The 18,306-nt window shown below is 42.6% G+C and overlaps 1 protein-coding gene across 3 annotated transcripts in view; it reads left to right on the top strand.

The window, feature by feature from the left end:
* Positions 1 to 18,306, top strand: part of LOC137425659 (bridge-like lipid transfer protein family member 2) — a 193,457-nt gene that overhangs the window by 9,362 nt on the left and 165,789 nt on the right. For all 3 annotated transcript variants that reach the window (XR_013623278.1, XR_013623279.1, XM_078776940.1), the window contains exons 5-13: positions 4,599 to 4,717; positions 5,299 to 5,359; positions 6,974 to 7,275; positions 7,747 to 7,868; positions 13,404 to 13,638; positions 13,821 to 13,933; positions 14,149 to 14,309; positions 15,231 to 15,486; positions 16,804 to 17,030. Coding sequence is in view for 1 of the 3 variants with exons in the window: in XM_078776940.1 (XP_078633066.1) it covers positions 4,599 to 4,717; positions 5,299 to 5,359; positions 6,974 to 7,275; positions 7,747 to 7,868; positions 13,404 to 13,638; positions 13,821 to 13,933; positions 14,149 to 14,309; positions 15,231 to 15,486; positions 16,804 to 17,030 (1,596 nt within the window). In the remaining 2 variants the exon portion in view is untranslated. The remainder of the gene's footprint in view (positions 1 to 4,598; positions 4,718 to 5,298; positions 5,360 to 6,973; positions 7,276 to 7,746; positions 7,869 to 13,403; positions 13,639 to 13,820; positions 13,934 to 14,148; positions 14,310 to 15,230; positions 15,487 to 16,803; positions 17,031 to 18,306) is intronic.

The raw sequence follows: 18,306 nt of genomic DNA, 5'->3' as shown, positions 1-18,306 counted from the left end.
TTTTATTTCAGTACCTTTTTGTGCATTAGTGTTTTAAAATTTCATTCATTTAAATGAATAGTTTTATTACCTTCCCCATTGAAGGTGGATGGAGTTATGTTTTCATACCTGTTTGTTTGTCTGTTTGTCTATGAGCAGGATATCTCAAAAATCATGGCCCAATTCAGACAAAACTTGACGGACAGGTTGAGTGTGTGACATAGGTCGTGAGCCGATCGCTCAAAATGTGTCCAGAAATAGACTTTCTATTGGAATCTTCTGGGAAAAAAGTTGAATTTGGTGATTCCTAATGTTTCAGACCTGCTGAATTCAATAATGCAGTTCCACACACGATATTCCATTACGAAAGGGGTCAAAAGGGCCAATTTCCGATCAGGCCCTTCTTTGAATCTCGTAGACCAGGGTTTACACACGGGACAAAATGGCACGTGTTTTTGCCCATCACAGTCCTTGTTTCCCTGATGTTTCAGACCTGCTGAATACAATGCTGCAGTTCCACACGGGAGAGATTTCATTTGAAGCGGTCAAAAAAGGGCCAACTTCCGATCAGGCCCTTATTTCAAACCTCAAAGACAAGGGTTTCCACACGGGACGGAATTTCACATGTTTATCCAACATGGCAGTTGTTGACTAACCAAAGTAACTCGACTCAAACTCAACCACTGGCTGAACGAAACTTTTTTTTTCTTCTGTGTACATACGTACCGTTACATTGATAAAATTGTGCTAGAAGTTGCAATGGTGTTTTCCTCACCATCAAGCTCAGCCCATTATGAGGTGAACTCTCGCATTCTTTCCAACTTTTTTCTTTGAATTTCATCAAATTTCCACTATTTTCTAGACAAAAATGTAGCAGACTGCATTGTTTACGTTCCTTTCTCTAGCAATCCGAGTAGGCCGGAACTATGTGACGAAAATAAAATAGTGCCGTAAATTCATCCGCTTGCCTCTGATTTGTTGATGCTTCTTTAGTACTGATTGATAAAGCCTGCGCAAATATCACATTGTGAGCATGTTCTGGGGCTAAATAATAACCTTTTGTGGTGGAATCTCAAGAATGGAACTGCATATTGTTATGTCGGGTGGGTAGCGCAATATCTAGAGCCAGATAGATCTGTGTAGGTAGGTATCCGACTGTTGTGATAGGGAATCTACCTGTAATAAGTTCTATGTGTTTAGGCGATTTGTCGGTTAAGATGTATACCTGTGAACATACCAGGATGTTCGTGTGTTAGATAGGGTAGGGATTAAGAATAACGCCCCTGTGTGTCGAACCTGGTCATCAAACCTTTGTCCCTTATGGCAATGCACACCTGTAGACACTTAGTTAGGCCCTTTAGTGCACGCATTAATTAAATTCCCTTCCCTGACAAGACTTTGGAAGAAGACAGGCAAGAGGCCAGTACAGGGCACCGCTGCATGGCCGCCGCCAGTTACACCTCCGACAGGCCTAGCCACATCGAGTGCCACACGCTATGACCATGCTACAGGGAACGAGTGATGGGCAGCGCGGTAGGCGCGGACCTCCACCCAACGAGCACGAGAGGCGCGAAGCTGGAAGGTCCGGTGGAAGGCGCTGATTGGGTGGCGCGCCGAGGCTGACGTCACCGCCGAAGGTTATAAAAGAGCGCACCAAACTCCATGCGCAGTCCCGGTCCTGGCCCGAGTTGAGTCCTAGCCCGAGTGGAGTTTGCTTGCTTCTGGCACGTTCCTTTGTCTCGCTTGGATGTCCTTTTTGCTTGGCTGTTAGCGTGCAGTCGCACCTGCGTTCTCTCCGTTCCTGTCTCTTTGTGCTTCGTGTTGGAGATCAACCTCGTGTGGAGCCGCTGGCCTGCGTTGGACGCGTTGGTTTTTTGCTTTTGGTGCTTTTGTTGGTTGTTGGTTTTGTTGTTGGATGTTGGATGTTGTTGTTTGTTGATGTTGGATGTTGATGTTTTGTTGGATGTTGGTTTGGTGTTTTTGGTGCTTTGGGACCTCGTGGGTGCTTCGGAGGTTGGAGCAAGGCCTGGGGGCATGCGAGCACGAGCGGAGCTTGGAGCCGCGTGGTGGACGATACACTGAAAGGCGACAAGACAGATAAGGTCGCACCCACGGAACGTTCACAATTACATAATGGACGTTTTTCTTTTGTTAATCCATTCCTGTGTCTCATTTCTGTTGTTGAGTCTGGTGTGTGGGATCCCAACGTAGGATTTACATTATTTGATTACCGTCACGTTTCATTGTTTCGGGTTCCGTGAAATAAACGTGTTTATTTTTGTACATTTGAAATTGTGTTTGTCGAGTTCGGTTTATTAATTCCCCGCAGGATCGAAGCCGCGGTTGGCACGTTCCAGGTAAGTGCTTTTACCGCAGCTTCCACTTCCCTTCTTCCTCCTGCGTTTTATAGCCGAAACCGAGTTGGTCGTCGCCTCCATTAAAGCCGTTCTGGTCTTCCGCGGTCCCTGGTATTAACCGGAAGGGTCCGCGCGACAACTGGTGTCAGGAGTGGGATGAGAATCAGGAGTAGCTCCTGCTAGGTTCAATATTTAGACTTAGTTCAATACATGCTGATCTAATTTTCAAAATGAAATGCATTTCTTCGCATGAGGTACATAACAGAATTAACGATAGAAGGACTCAGCTCACGGCCTAACAAGGACGAATTGATTTGATATTGGTGAACACCCGGATCTGGATAGGGAATTTTAAAAATGATTCTTCACCATTGAGAGATAGGGCCAAAAACGATATATAGTACGATACCTCAAAAGGTTATTGACAGATTTGGACAATGGTGGATGAGTTTCTTTGGTGACAAGAACAAGCTGATTAGGTGTTGGTTAAGGTTCCTTTAGACCCCAAAGACGCTTTAAAACGCTAAGACCCTGCATACCACTTAGACCTCTTTCTTAGACACTTTAGATCTTCTTAGGGACTTGGACCCTTTAGAACCTGTTACATGCTCCTCCCCAACCCCTGGTCACGGTGTACCTCCGAGCCCCGAGAGGAGTCACGGCAGAAAAATGTGTTATTCTCTATGTCAAAGATCAATGGTGAAGCCACACCAATTGTTACCAACTAACAAATATTGTATTAAGATCACACAAGAATAACAGTACAACAACAATAGTAATCAATTGTACAACCAATATATATTTCCTATGATGGTACCATCAGGTTCGTACAATATAACTCACTGTGCGCCAAGTGAGCGAAAAGAAGAACATTCCCCAATGTCTCTATTCCGGCATCAAGCCCAAGTCGATCCGCTCCAGCGATCGTCAGCACGATGTCCAATCGAGAGCAGAATCCTGTTCGGATGACAGTCACAGTCACGCGGCCAAAGCTGCGCAAAGGTGCCCTCAAGGCGACGGGGAAATTCAAAGGCGCCCTCCAGGCGACTGGGAAATCACACTGGAAACTGGGGTATGGACGTTTCACGGCTCCAAACCGGCGAACCGCAGATTTACCTTCAAAATCCACGTGACACACACACACACACCAGATAAACGTCTGGATGCGGTGAAAATGGTTGAAGCGAAGCGAAAAACCTTGCGCGATGCGCAAAGCGCGCGGGTCAAAATGGCCAACGGCCCGTTCTCGAGGCGTAACGGCTCGACGATGATTCTCCTCGGAATCAACCGCCAAAACCTGACACGCAGGTTGATCTGTCACAGCGATAACAACTCTGTCGCAAGAATCCCTTTCCCGGGAAACCCGAAGTTCGCTAGTGACCTCCGTTCGTCAATGCTTGCTCCAGACCTCGAAGCAGCTCGGCTTCTTCCCCGACTCACTCGCTCCTCCTTCGCGTCCTCCTCTTCCTCTTCGTCGTCGTCCGGGTCCGGTTTCATTTAAAACATTGGCTTTTTTACCTTTTGAAAATAGTAACCTCTATCGCCCTTAAACGACAACAATAATAGTACATGGAATCAAAAATGTTTACAGTGGATGAAAACCACAACAACGGAAGTGACGAATCCGTAACAGAACCCCAAAGACTCTTAGACTCTGTTATGCCCTATAGACCTTCACACCTTTCAGACCTTGTAATACCCTGTTGTAGACCCCTTTGACATTTAGACCCTCTTTATCCAGTATGTTTTAGAACCCATTAAATCCCTTCAACCAATTCCAACCCTTTAGTTTAGATCTTAAATGATACTTTTAGATCTCTTTGGCCTTTCAAGACCCTCTCGTTACTTTAGACCATTTCGACACTTTAGACCCATTTAGACATTTTCATGCCTTTTGACCTTTCCACCTTTAGACCTACAGACAATTTGACCTTTTACAACTTTTCAGACCATTGACCTTTATACATTTATAACGAGACCATTTCTACCTTTCATTTGCAATTAACAACCTTTCAATTTAGTACATACATCCTTCCATTTATTTGCCACTCAAAATACACCACAAAAAGGTCCTGGTGAGGGTCTGCAATCGATTGCTCTTTCTTGTTTACTTTTACAATTGGAAAGTTCAGGTTACCTGTTGTTGCAAAAATACAAACAGTCAGTTGGAGTTACACTGGAAGTTGTGAAATATAAAGGTGTACATTTCTTTCAATTTTGATTCTTCTCATATATTGCTGTTGTTTTTGTGGTTGTGCACAGAGATGTGGAGTTCAGGTGCATTCCCTGACATTGATGCTTCTCAACTTGGTGTTGCCCGGCGCACTTTGTCACTCGCATGCGAAAAACCTCTCGGTGTCGCTGGATCGCGCGTCCAACAGGTTAGTTTCGGAGATAATCTTTATAGATATATATAGATTATAGATATATAGATATAGATATAGATATATTATAGATATAGATATAGATATATTATAGATATATATAATCTTATCCACTTTACGCATCGTTTGTGATTCTTCTGGAACCATTTGTCATTTTCTTTCATTTTTGTCTTTCTTGGCCTTTTACATTTACTGTTTGGCCCCTTTTATCTTTAGAATAACAGGTGAGCTTTCCTTCATGGGTTCAAATTAAAACCTTTCTATTGGGGAAGTCAACACGTTTTTTCCGCCCAAGCATGTAGCAGTGATCATGTGCCATGTGCCAGCTAGATTGGGCACAGACTTTCTCGTTACTTATCCACATAGCTTCCAGGCAGTGTCCTGGATTGTTTCCAACGGTGGGTGAGTTTCCTCATGCCATTGGAATAGGAGTCTTGCTTTTGGCTCTGAAACATTGTAAAAAGAGAAAATCGTTTTGAATCCTGTCAAATCTGTAATTAGGGGTGGTTAACCATTTTACCTTTTACATATCATTAATGTTCAATGTTCCATCCAGCCTTGCTTTTTGCCTTTTCTAGTTACGTGTTCCACTTGGGACTGGAACAAGTGAGCAGCAGGGTGCTGTGCAGCAGCAACTTGGTGAGCTTCAGCTTTCTCTCCATAGGCCTTTTTGTTTTTTTATCATACCCTCCCTTATCTTATCTGACTTTTCTTCCATCACATGTCAAGAGTCCGTACTTCCACCCTATCTATAATAATAAAAGAGAAAGTGTGTCTGTTTGTATGTGCTTGTGTCGGTGTGTGTCAGTCTGTGAGTCTGTCAGTGTGTCTCCTCCATAACTCCAAACAATGAAATGTAGTGGCCTAAAACTTTGTATGCATACTAAGGGAATGCCAAAGGAGTGCATGTATGAAAACTGGGTATTTGGGTAAATTAAATTACATTAAAAAAATTAAACACCCCTATTGAAGATAATTTAGCGGGGGCTCATCATTAAAAAATAAAAAAATAACTCATCATTAGGGCCCACCTCAAAGGGGTCTTAAACGGCCATTTTGTTTCGGCCTGCTCAACAATGCCTTGACTTGAACCCGGCCGCAACGGTTTCTGTACGATAAAGTGCTCAAAAATTATTTTTTGGCTTTCCTCTCTCATATCAATGCCTGCTCTTTACACATACAAATTGCTGTATACATCACTTTTGTAGGTGCTGTAGTTTTCAAATTAGGATCTTGAAGTGATGTGATTTTCCTTATTCCTCTGAGCTACCAAGGTTCATTGTGACAAAACTTTATAGGATCATGTTTTTTTAACCATGATGCACCTTGCTAGAGGTTTTAAACAGTCATATTCTCTCAATTCATAACTTATAAACGCAAGAGCCACCACCTGTCGCCATCTCCGGGGGTAGATCCATATATACAATGCTTTATGAAAAGCCTAATTTTTTTGAATTTCAACTGAGTTAGGGTAACTAAGGATACCTATATAATTGGTGAGATGGTGAGCTCCGATCATCAAATATGGTATCAGATGTGAAAAATAACTGTTAACTAGGACGTCACAACGATTGGTGAGATGGGCGAAGGAGTCATGTGACATCTCAAATGCACTAATCTCTAATTATTCAAAAACTGATGAAAATAATACAACACAACCCATGCAACCTAAAGGTAATGTTACTGCTCATCTAATGACATAATACTCAAGGGTGAAAGAAGAGTTTGTATAAAAAAAAAAATTACCACCTTAGCCAACTTCTCCATATATTCACCTTTGAGGGGGGAAAGGGAAGGGGTACACGGATTAAAACAAATTGACACAACTAGGAATTTCAGGAAAGAAGTTGGAGATTGAAAGAGGTGGATTTGGGGTGTTTTAACGGGGGTAGAAAAGATCAAGGTTTTGGATAGGGGAAGATAAGAGACGGAGGTGAACAACTGTTTTAAAGACCTGTATATACACACCTGTTCATCGTAATACATGGGAAAGCACTACTCATCGATATCGAGGTTTGATGATTACTTATTGAATGCACTTTGTATTTTTATCACCATTCTCTTTCCAAATGTTCATATTCTCACATCATACATGGAACTAATTTTCACATTCACACATCAAACATGGAACTAATTTTCACCATGACCTCTTTAATTTGACATATTGTATTTCTTTATTCCACTCCTTCCCCATTGCCCTCGCTGCATATGGCTGCAATTGGGCTGATTTCATTTTGTGAAATCTATCCCTAGTCTGACCTGTGCCTAGCAGAAGCCTGCCTCGGTTTGGCCATGACCTTGACGGTTGACAGTGTGGCACAGCGCGTAACGGCACTGGATGTCCGAATCTCTGGTTTGCAAGCTGATCTCCATGAGGGTCTCTTTGTATGTGAAACTCAAAAGGACCAGCCTGACTCTTCGGTTGAAACTTCGAATCGCAGGGACTTTGCTCTTGATGCGACAGATCAGTGGAACTGGATTAAAAGATTACCGGACCGAGTGGACCTGAGGCTGGAGAATCCAGGCGTGACGCTGACACACCAGACATTGGCGCGGTGAGCCGGCGATTGTCCGACCTTGAGGGCAGCAACTTGTATTTGTCTTTTCTGTTCTGAAAAGTTCATAATTACTTTTCATTTTACTCAATTCAACAAAATGTTTGTGTGTGATGTTGCAATTTTTGGAAATACACCTTTTTTTTTGTTTAATTTGGATGTAAAAAATTTTCTCCCATCTTGGTGAGAGACATAGTGCGAAAATTTCAAGGGAAGGAGGGTATAATGGTAGTGCAGTGACAGTGAGGAAGTGCTATGACAGGCTGGAATGAACCAACTCAGGAAGACAGTTCCACAAGTGGTAGAGATGATGAACAAAGGGATGGAGATAGAGGGTAGTTCCCTTGTAAAGAGGATGAGCATGTTAATATATAAATTATTCTCCTTAATTATCACCATCTCTGCCCCACCCTCTCCGGCCAACCCTGTCACCTCCCCCGACCACCTCTTCCCATTTCTCTTGTCACAAAGGCGTCTTCATTGTGGCACCCGATTGCTGCACTCACAGATCTCACTACAACATCCGGGGTATCTGCAGGATGCTCTTCACATTACTGAATATGCAATGATTTCTGCCGACGTACTGCTGGAAGGTCTGTGTGTGCTATCTGCAAGGTGTTTGGGGGTATTTGTAGTCTACCAACCTCATCATTCTTACAGTATAGGGGATGAATGCAGGATGTCCTCAAAATCTCATCTTTTTATTGATAGGATTTTTTGCTCAGAGATTTTTCGATAATGACTATTTTCTGCATTAAATATTTTGGATTTTGAGACAATGGTGCATGCACGTTTCACCAGCTGATTATGAGACGGTTGGCCTTGTGCCATTATTATCATATTTAGTATTTTATTCATAAAATAAAGTGATTTCTGCTTTATTTTCACTCCTCACTTGCGTGTATGACATGAATACCAATCGGCTGAAAGAAAGTGAACGCAAACTGCCTTTTATTTAAACCACCGGTCTTCATTTGTTTTCTTCCGTTTGCAGTTTGGAGGCGTTAACCTAGAAAATTTCAAATGTCTTTTCTTTTGTGATGGTTAGAAATGGAGTCAAAAAAGGGGAATTGATATTTTAGCTTCTTGTTGGTTTTTGAAAATTTTCATCACAATTCGTCAAAAATCACATGCAAAACAAAAACAACTAGAAAGAGCAATCAGAGATCGCAGATCCTCGCCAGGACATGTTTTCAATGGTTTTTAAGGCTTTTGTGTTAAAACAAATATGGCTGCCGAACCACGTGCCCGATGACGTCGTCATTATTTCTTTCTCCACCAATTTATCACTAGATGATGTTCAAGAAATTTCATCTTGATTGGATGAAGTTTTCTACTTGTCAAATTATGACGTCATAATGGAGGCACCTATGACATCATCATTAACATATGTCATTCCACATGGAGAGTTATTTACAATGAGCCATGTGTCAATTTTCTATATGCAGCACATTTGGAGATATAGAGGTGCAAAGTTTTTTGGTTTTTCCAAAATGGCGCCCATACCATGTGAGATATGACGTCGTAATTATCATTAGAAATTTATAAAGGTGGAGTTGCACCTTGGGTGAAAATTTCCTGTCAATTGGACCAACTGTTGCAAAGAAAATCATATTTATTCTGTGCGGACAAACAAACAAACAAACAAACGAACAGACAGACAGATGAAAAATCATTCATAGAGCGACACTTGGTAAAAGAGAACAAAATAGAATGGCACTTGGTCGAGCCTCCTTTTGACTTCACAAATAATTGGTGGTTGAATTATGTGACCTGATATGCAAATCTTCTTCAAATTAAGTTAATCAGATGAAAATTGTCAATTTTAGAAACTCAGCCTATGTTGACCTTTTGGCCTATGTTGACCTCAAAAATAGTTGGTGGTTGGTTTCAGTTAGCTGGTATGCAAATCCTATTCAGATTTCAAGTCAATCGGATGAAAATTGAGGATTTTAGAAGTTTGGGAAAAATGATTGACCTTAGGCCTATGTTGACCTTTTGACCTTAAAAAATATAGGATTTTGTCGGACCTCGAACTCTACAATTTGGTGAAGTTTCGTGAAGATCGGTTTAAAATTGCAACCGATAGGGAAGTATAAGCTTCGGGAAGTAAAAACCGAAGTGAATTCCTTACTTCCGCGGTTACACCGCTTCAATCCATCAACTTTCCATTCACGACATTGGGATTAAAGTGTTGTGGTTATATTTACTATAATATTATTATTACGAAAACGATACTCCTGAAACGATACCATTGTATTAAGAAACCAGGGCTTAATTTGTCCGAAGTGGAGTCATAACGCCTAAGGCCTATACGTACCGTATTGTTTGAAGAGACGTATTGTTGGAAGAAAGGTAACACCGATGCTTTCGATATTTGATGATCATTTTAACAATCAGTTTGTTTGTGTTTCACACTGAATGGAACAACGTAAAGGTAGAGCATGGCGATTGTGATATAATAATAATAATAATACATTTATTTTATATAGCGCTTTTCAAGAAGCCCAAAGACGCTTTGACAGAGTACAAAAAACAAGTGCAAAAAGACAAAAATCAATAGGTAAATAATCAAAGCAAAAGGAAGGAGAAGGAGAAGAGATAGTCAGGGGTTAAATGCTGTGGGTTAAATGTTGAATGCAGTGTTGAACAGGTGGGTCTTGAGTGATGTTTTGAATGTGGTGAGTGAGGAGGAGTCTCTGATGGTGTGAGGTAGTGAGTTCCAGACGGTGGGAGCAGCGATGGAGAAGACCCTGTCCCCCCAGGATCTGAATTTGGTCCGGATGGGGGAGGGGGGGGGGGGGTCAAGGGGTTGGTACCAGCAGAGCGGAGGTTGCGGGTGGGAGTGTGTCTGGAGAGGAGGTCAGCCAGGTAGGATGGGGCCAGGTTATGGAGGGCTTTGTAGGTCAAGGGGAGGATTTTGTACTGGATTCTCTGGGGGATGGGGATCCAGTGAAGCTTGTAAAGGACGGGGGTGATGTGGTCACGGGTCCGGGAATGGGTGAGTAGACGGGCAGCGGAGTTCTGAATGTATTGGAGTTTATTGGTGATTATTGAGGGTGAACCATAGAGGAGGCTGTTGTAGTAGTCCAGACGGGAGGTGATGAAGGCGTGGATGAGGGTTTCTGCAGCCGTGGAGGAGAGGGATGGACGGAGACGGGCGATGTTTTTCAGGTGAAAGAAGGCTGTCTTTGTGATGTGTTTCGTGTATTTGTCGAAGGAGAGGGTTTGGTCAAAGATGATGCCAAGATTCTGGATGTGAGGGGAGGTGGATACTGGGAAACCGTCGATGTTGAGGGCAAAGTTATGGGTGGATTTGGCGAGCGTTTTTGGGCCAATGATGATTATTTCAGATTTATCATAGTTAAGTTTGAGGAAGTTGATTTGAAGCCAGGATTTTATTTCAGTGATGCAGTTTGTCAGGATAGAGTGGGTGGCGGTTGAGATGGACTTGGTGGAGATGAAAAGCTGGATGTCATCGGCGAAGCAGTGGAATTTGAGACCATGACAGCGGATTAAGTGACCAAGGGGGGACAGGTACAGGATGAAGAGGAGGGGGCCAAGAACTGAACCTTGGGGGACACTTTGGGGGAGGGGAGCAGTGGGGGATTTGCAGTTATTGATGGAGATGAACTGGCGTCTGTCAGAGAGGTATGATTTGATCCAAGAGAGGGCAGTGCCGGTAATGTTAAAGGTGGTTTCAAGTTGGGTGAGGAGGATGGTGTGATTGATGGTGTCAAAGGCGGCGCTGAGGTCGAGGAGGATGAGAATGTTGAGGTTGCCAGCGTCAGAGGAGAGGAGAAGGTCGTTGGTGATTTTGAGGAGAGCAGTTTCAGTACTGTGGTTGGAGTGGAATCTGGATTGGAATGTTTCATACAGGTTATTGGCAGAGAGGTGATGTTTGAGTTGAGTGGCTACAGCGCGTTCCAAAACTTTTGACAGAAAGGGTAGGTTGGAGATGGGTCTGAAGTTATTTAGGGTGTCAGGGTTGAGTCCAGGTTTTTTCAGAACGGGGGTAACAGCAGCAATTTTGAGGGATGGTGGGACGATGCCTGTAGACAGGGAGGAGTTTATTGTTGCAGTGATAAGTGGAGAGAGAGCAGGAAGGGAGGCCTTGACAAAGCTGGAGGGGATGGGGTCAAGAGTGCAGGTGGCAGTTTTCATTCCTATGAGGAGTTCAGAGAGGTCAGTAGGGGAGACTGGGGAGAATTGAGACAGGGGTTGGTAGGATAAGGGGGGGCATGTGGTTTGAGGGGGAGTGGGTGCGGTGGTGGTTAAGCTGTTGTAGATGTTGTCAATTTTGCATTGGAAGAATGAAAGGAAGGAGATGCAGTTGTCTATTGTGAATGACTGGGTGGTGGTGTTCAGGGGGCTGAGGAGTTTGTTTATTGTAGAGAAGAGTGCTTTTGGGTTTCCAGAGCCAGAGTGGATAATTTGAGTAGTAGGCGGAGCGGGCGCGGGAAAGGGCATCTTTGTAGTGTTGTAGGTGGTCCTTGTAGGCTTGGGAGTGAATTGTGAGACCTGTTTTATTGCGGAGTCTTTCAAGTTGGCGAGCACGAGTTTTCATCAGGCGGAGTTCAGGGGTAAACCAGGGAGCAGAATGGGTGAAAGAAACTGTTTTGGTTTTTATAGGTGCAAGCTGGTCAAGGCAGGAGGAGAGAGTGTGGTTGTAGTAGTCAGTGAGGTCAGAAGGGGTGTGGAGGTCAACGAAGGGAGAAGTGGACATTTTTTCAGAGAGGGTGGATGAGAATGAGGTCGGTGAAAGAGCGTTTAGCTTACGGAAGTTGATAGTGCGATAATGCCTTGGTGCTGGGGTGGGGATGTTGATGGTCATAGTGATGGCTGAGTGGTCAGAGAGGGTGAGGTCGGAGCCAAAGAGATGGTGCAAAATTAATCCAGTAAATTAATCCAGATATATGACAGGTTCGACGATATGTTCGGCTTGAATGACATATAAATAAAAATGGCGGTGCAGGAGAGTCAGCCGCAGCACCGCCGTAATGACGTGAGACGTAATCACATCACCATGTCATGTGACCATATCCTCAGCTCTGATTGGTATATGTTTGAGGGGACATACATACATACATACATACATACAGACGGACAAACACTGTTCTAGACGGCTCTGCCCGATGAGCTACGCCGTTTAAAAAAATTTTTTTTTGCCAAGTTCCAAACAAACTGACTCAAATGCAACAATACCCTCTCCTCAGGCGAGGGTAAAAATGCATAAATATTTCCTAAAAGGGTTCAGCGATGTGTTGCCTTGATGAGCCCCAATAAGGGCAAAACTGGTCGGTAGCTTCGCTTTGCATCTGCTTGATGACAGCATTTGACATTCTTGCATTGCTCGCGGCTCTTCTGAGTTTGCAGTCATGACGTCGCCATCACGGAGTTTATCTGGGACAGAGAATGTCAATAATAATGTAATACATACGCACATACTGTCAATTTCGACTGGACAAATACAATTGATGTAGAAAACCTTTTTTTGGGGGGGGGAGGGGGGAAATGTGCCAATTATTATTAGCCCCCGTTGGACTTGGTCCGAAACGAGGGCTTATCGATTTGGTCTTGTCTGTGTGTACGTGTGTTCATTCGTCCACAACCATATCTCGGAGATGGATGGACTGATTTTGTTCATACTTGGCAGAAAGACAATACATGATGGTATGCCTCAGCACATCATCATTTTGTTTCATGACACGATCAAATATGGCCGACTGGCAGCCATTTTAGTTGTAAAAAACCCAATGTTGAACACGTCCTCAACCATTTCTCGGAAATGCATTTACCGATGTTGTTCATACTTGGCACACAGATATTGAATTTGGCTTACATATGCACGTCATTTTTTTCCGAGATCAAATCCAAGATGGCCGACTGGCAGCCATTTTGTTACTTAAACGTGTCTCCAACAATTTATTAGACATGCATGGTCCGATTTTCTTCAAACTTGGCACATAGGCAATACATGAGTATACATATGCAGAAGATTTTGTTTTGTCATCCAACCAAAAATAGCCAAGTAACAGCCTTTAACTCTGTACAGCAAGATTACTAAAACCACGGGGACTATGACATTTTAACTTTTTTTTTTTCTTCTTTTTTTTCCCCCACTGTAGACAGTTCTCTGACATTTCAATCCAGACAGCGACTTGCCTGGGTAGCGAAGCTCCGGGCAGCTTTCGATTTTTCTCCCCGTTCTCCCATTTCTTCTGCAAGCATTTCTTCCTCCGTGGTGCTCTCCACATGCCGAATCCATTATCAACAAGATGTGTTTGACTCTTGGAAAGCCTTACTGCTTACAAGATTCAACTCATCATCCTCTTCTCCAAACCGACATCCCACCAGCCTTGGGTGAGTTGGATACTTTAAAAGCTCGGTTTGCATTCTCATTACGTCTTGCCATTGAGAACACGCTACTTGCCTCATTTCCGTCTTTTGTTTAAAAATTTTTTTATGAAAGGCTTAAAAATTAATCACTTAAAAAAATCAAATCAAAACTGTTCGTTTAAAAAAATGTTTTTCCTTTTGTCCAGTTTCTTTACAGATTTAGCTTTGTCGTTTTCTGGCACTTTCTCTCACATTCACTTGTCTGTCCAAATGAGTGGAGCCCCACAATGCTCTCTTGGTTTGGACTCTCTTTGCATAGGTAAGTCAAATTGACATTGCTTTTTGTGCACAGTTCTAAATTTTACAACGTGAACATTGTTTCTATTGGACAGTCTTCAGTGCACCTGCTGTTTTATCATAAGTATTTCTTTTTTTAAATCTGTCGTCACGATGAACATAAAGGTTGTACACCTTGATCTAATTTGTCACCACACTTCTTGCAACTTTCCTTCTTTGTTCCCGCATTGTTCATAGACCTGAAATCGGAGCTAAAAGGACTTTTATGTGAAGGAGCATTTTTGCTTGAGCGGTTCTCGTGGCGTGTGGCCGATGACACACGGCTCCCTTTAGCTCCACGGCCCAATGGCACACATGTTTGGGGCGACGCTTTCTCGCTGAAATCATGCAAAGTGCAGGTATTCATGACATACTATTTATGGTTTTAAGAAACTTTGGACTGGAGTTCTAATTTGTGAATGATACCAGTTTTTGTTGGGCTTGGACTTGAAAATAATTCAGTAGTTTATTTCCCATATGTTTCTTTCTTTGCATGTTTGATTATGGAATCGCGACAACTATCGTAACACATTTTTCACCACAAGGGTGATGGGTCAAGGCTTGACAAATGCTTGTCTCCAGCACTCTGTATTGATCTCTTCGAGGTCATCGATTCAAAAGAGTTTTTTTTTGTTATAAAGGCTTTCTGCATTGAAGCTGGTGGATTTTTTTGCAAGTTATCTCATTCACTTGTATGAATTTCCTATTCAGAATGCTAAATCAGACTTATTTACAATTTCAAACTTGAGCGAGGTCAATGGTGTGTCATCGCAAATCCCCACGCTTCCCACCTAAAGAACTATTGAAAGATGACAAAAAAAGTTCCACCAGGAATGACACGATATCAAATTTTGAGTTGGAAAAAAAATCTTCTGTTTTGACTCCTGTGACCCGAAGTCCCCACCGCCTGGGGCATGAACCAGGGGTCAAATCCAAAAAATCGTTACATATTTGATGCATCCTCCAATGTTTATTGCATTTACAAAATGTCATTAAAAAGTATTTTAAAATGTGTCCGTAATTGCATTATTTTGGTAATTGACCTATTGACCCCCACGACGGAAGGACGGACAGATAGGCGGAGCCAATTACAACATCTCCCAGTCTTTTTCAAAAAGCATGGGGATAATGAAGTCTTAAAGGAGTTAGTCGGGCTTGTTTTGAATTCGTGTTTACTAATTGACAAAGTCTGGCTTTGGAACTCAATAATATTATTGTCGCTCATTGGTTAATTTTGCAGTTTAATCTAATTCATCCAAAGCCATTCTCTATCTCACTAGATTCCACTACCTGATGTCATCAACTTCCCAAGTCCAAACCTTTCAGCCACTTGTGAAGTTGATGGGTTACAGATTGAGTTGAGTGAATCGGCTGCAGACTGCCTGGGTGCTGCCCTGGCTCACTTCAGGCCTGTGGATAATTTACAAGAATCTCAGCGAGCAGATGAAAGCTCCTGGAAGCAGCTCATGAAGCAACCGCTACGTGCCTTCTTCAAACTCGATGGCGTTGATCTTTTCTTTTTATCACTCGACACAGGTTTGTGGGGTGTGAGAGGGGGTTGTTGGGCAGAGAGAAAAGTTAAGCTTTATTGGATTACTTTAATTAAGGAAGAGGTTTCATTGGCGTAGTTAAAAATGGAAGCAAACTTGTAAAATGTATAAACTCCGGAGTTCATGGAACACCTTATAGTCTTGAGAAAATGGACATTGGAATAGTTTTAAACTCTTGCTTTGCGTTTCTGAGTACGATCTATATTTCCGACGAGCTGTTAATTGGCTGAATCTTGATATTCTGCATCGCTGAGAGCATAAGCAGCAAATTTGATTGGTCGAGATGGCATAAAATGACATAATATTTAGTCCATTTGCTACAAAAGTGGAGATTTTTAGAAGTGCCAAAAAGGCGATGTGTGTTCAAGTATATAATTAATTTTAAAAAACTAGAATGGCACTCAGTAGAGAGCATACCTCTGCCTGGTTGGCCATGTCACTCAAAGGTGAAGAATCACTTAAAATATTCTTCTAGCTGGATCCGGATCTTCACCAAAATAGAATCGATTCTTCATTGTCACACACAAAACCTGTCCAACAAGTTTCATCCAAATCCATCCATAACTTTTTGAGATATCCTGCTATGTATCGTTTTTGTCACTATCTCCCTAAGGTGAAGAATCACTTAAACAATTAAATAATTATCATATCCGAATCAATATTCAGATCTTCACCAAAATTGAATCGAATCGTCCTTGTCAAACACCCAACCGCTCCACCAAGTTGCGTCCAAATCCGTCCACAACTTTTTGAGATATCCTGCTATGTATATTTTTTGGCCCGATCTCCCAAAGGTGAAGAATCACTTAAAAAATTATAGTAGCCGGATCCGAATCCGGATCTTCACCAAAATCTAATATTTTCGTCCTTGTCACACACGCTACATCTCTGCCAAATTTCGTCCGAATCCGTCCACAACTTTTTGATACATCTTGGTCACAAATTGACAGACAAACAAACAGACAGACAGACAGGGGTGAAAACATAACCTCCATCCACCTTTGGTGGTGGAGGTAATTATATCATGAAGGTGGTGGATTTTTTTTTCCGGAAGTCTACCGCCGTTGATGCAGCATCTTTTACACCACCTTATTTAACACATTACATTAGTTCTTTGTCCCTGTTTTTTGTGTCCTTTATTATGTCAAAAACGGTAAGTTTCCTGTTTGGAATGATTTTCATCTTTGTCTGACTGCCAGACAGACGGACAGACTAAAAAAGTTCCCTTACTTGTTTGGGTTATTTATTAAAATTATTATTCAAAGTATTTTATCAGTTCTGTTTCTTTTTGTTTTGTTCCCAGAAAACCTTACAGCGCGATTGGATTCAATCTCAGTATCCACTACTCCCTCGTCTGCAGACATTTCTGTGTCTGGCGTTGCCTTCACAATCATCCCTTTGTTCAAGGCAGAAGTTCAGCAATCTGCACAAAGCCTATACTGCTGCCTTCCTGCTGCTTCCATAACCAATCTTGTGTTTGCTCTTCCCGAGCTCGTTCTGAAATTTTCCGACACTCCAAGAAGCCTGCAGGTTGGCACGACGATGGAGGGTGGGATTGTTGTGACAATTATTACCTGGTGCTTCCATCTTGGAGCTGTGGGTAAAAGGCCAAATAGTTTTGCCTTGCAAGTAAACTACATTTTGTTCAACGAATGGATGCTTTCCAGGAAGTATTCATCTTACCAATCGTATTTGGTATTGCTCAACACTAATTACAAGTTTTTCTCTAAGTGACAAAGACGTGATTTAAAATGAAAGGTAGTTAAATATACCTTAATACCACTGTCAAAATGCACTATATAAATAACAATAATTATTTTTACGAGTGGGTATTCCAGTAGTACCCTTCTCGGCCCACCTATGGTGGGAAATGTGCTGAATATCTACATTTTATTGATCACGACATATCATAACTCCATATCACAAGATAAAGGCATATGATATATGTAATACAAGCCTCAACCAAATAATAATAATAATAATAATGCATTTTTTTTATATAGCGCTTTTCAGGAAGCCCAAAGACGCTTTGACAGAGTGCAAAACATAATGCATAGCAAAACATAAAAACAATTGCAAAAAAAGAAGAATCAATAGGGAAATATTCAAAGCACAAAGGAGGGAGAAGGAGAGGAGATAGTCAGGGGTTAGATGCTGTGGGTTAAATGTTGAATGCAGTGTTGAACAGGTGGGTCTTGAGTGATGTTTTGAATGTGGTGAGTGAGGAGGAGTCTCTGATGGTGTGAGGTAGCGAGTTCCAGAGGGTGGGAGCAGCGATGGAGAAGGCCCTGTCCCCCCAGGATCTAAATTTGGTCCGGATGGGGGGGGGGGGGGGGGGGGGGGTCAGGAGGTTGGTACCAGCAGAGCGGAGGTTGCGGGTGGGAGTGTGTCTGGAGAGGAGGTCAGCCAGGTAGGATGGGGCCAGGTTATGGAGGGCTTTGTAGGTCAAGAGGAGGATTTTGTACTGGATTCTCTGGGAGATGGGGAGCCAGTGAAGCTTGTAAAGGACGGGGGTGATGTGGTCACGGGTCCGGGAATGGGTGAGTAGACGGGCAGCGGAGTTCTGAATGTATTGGAGTTTATTGGTGATTGTTGAGGGTGAACCATAGAGGAGGCTATTGCAGTAGTCCAGACGGGAAGTGATGAAGGCGTGGATGAGGGTTTCTGCAGCCACGGAGGAGAGGGATGGACGGAGACGGGCGATGTTTTTCAGGTGAAAGAAGGCTGTCTTTGTGATCTGTTTAGTGTATTTGTCGAAGGAGAGGGTTTGGTCAAAGATGATGCCAAGATTCTGGATGTGAGGGGA

The sequence above is a fragment of the Myxine glutinosa genome, chromosome 4 (assembly GCF_964187855.1).
Source record: "Myxine glutinosa chromosome 4, kmMyxGlut1.1, whole genome shotgun sequence".
Taxonomy (NCBI): domain Eukaryota; kingdom Metazoa; phylum Chordata; class Myxini; order Myxiniformes; family Myxinidae; genus Myxine; species Myxine glutinosa.
This window is presented reverse-complemented; position numbering and strand designations above follow the sequence as displayed.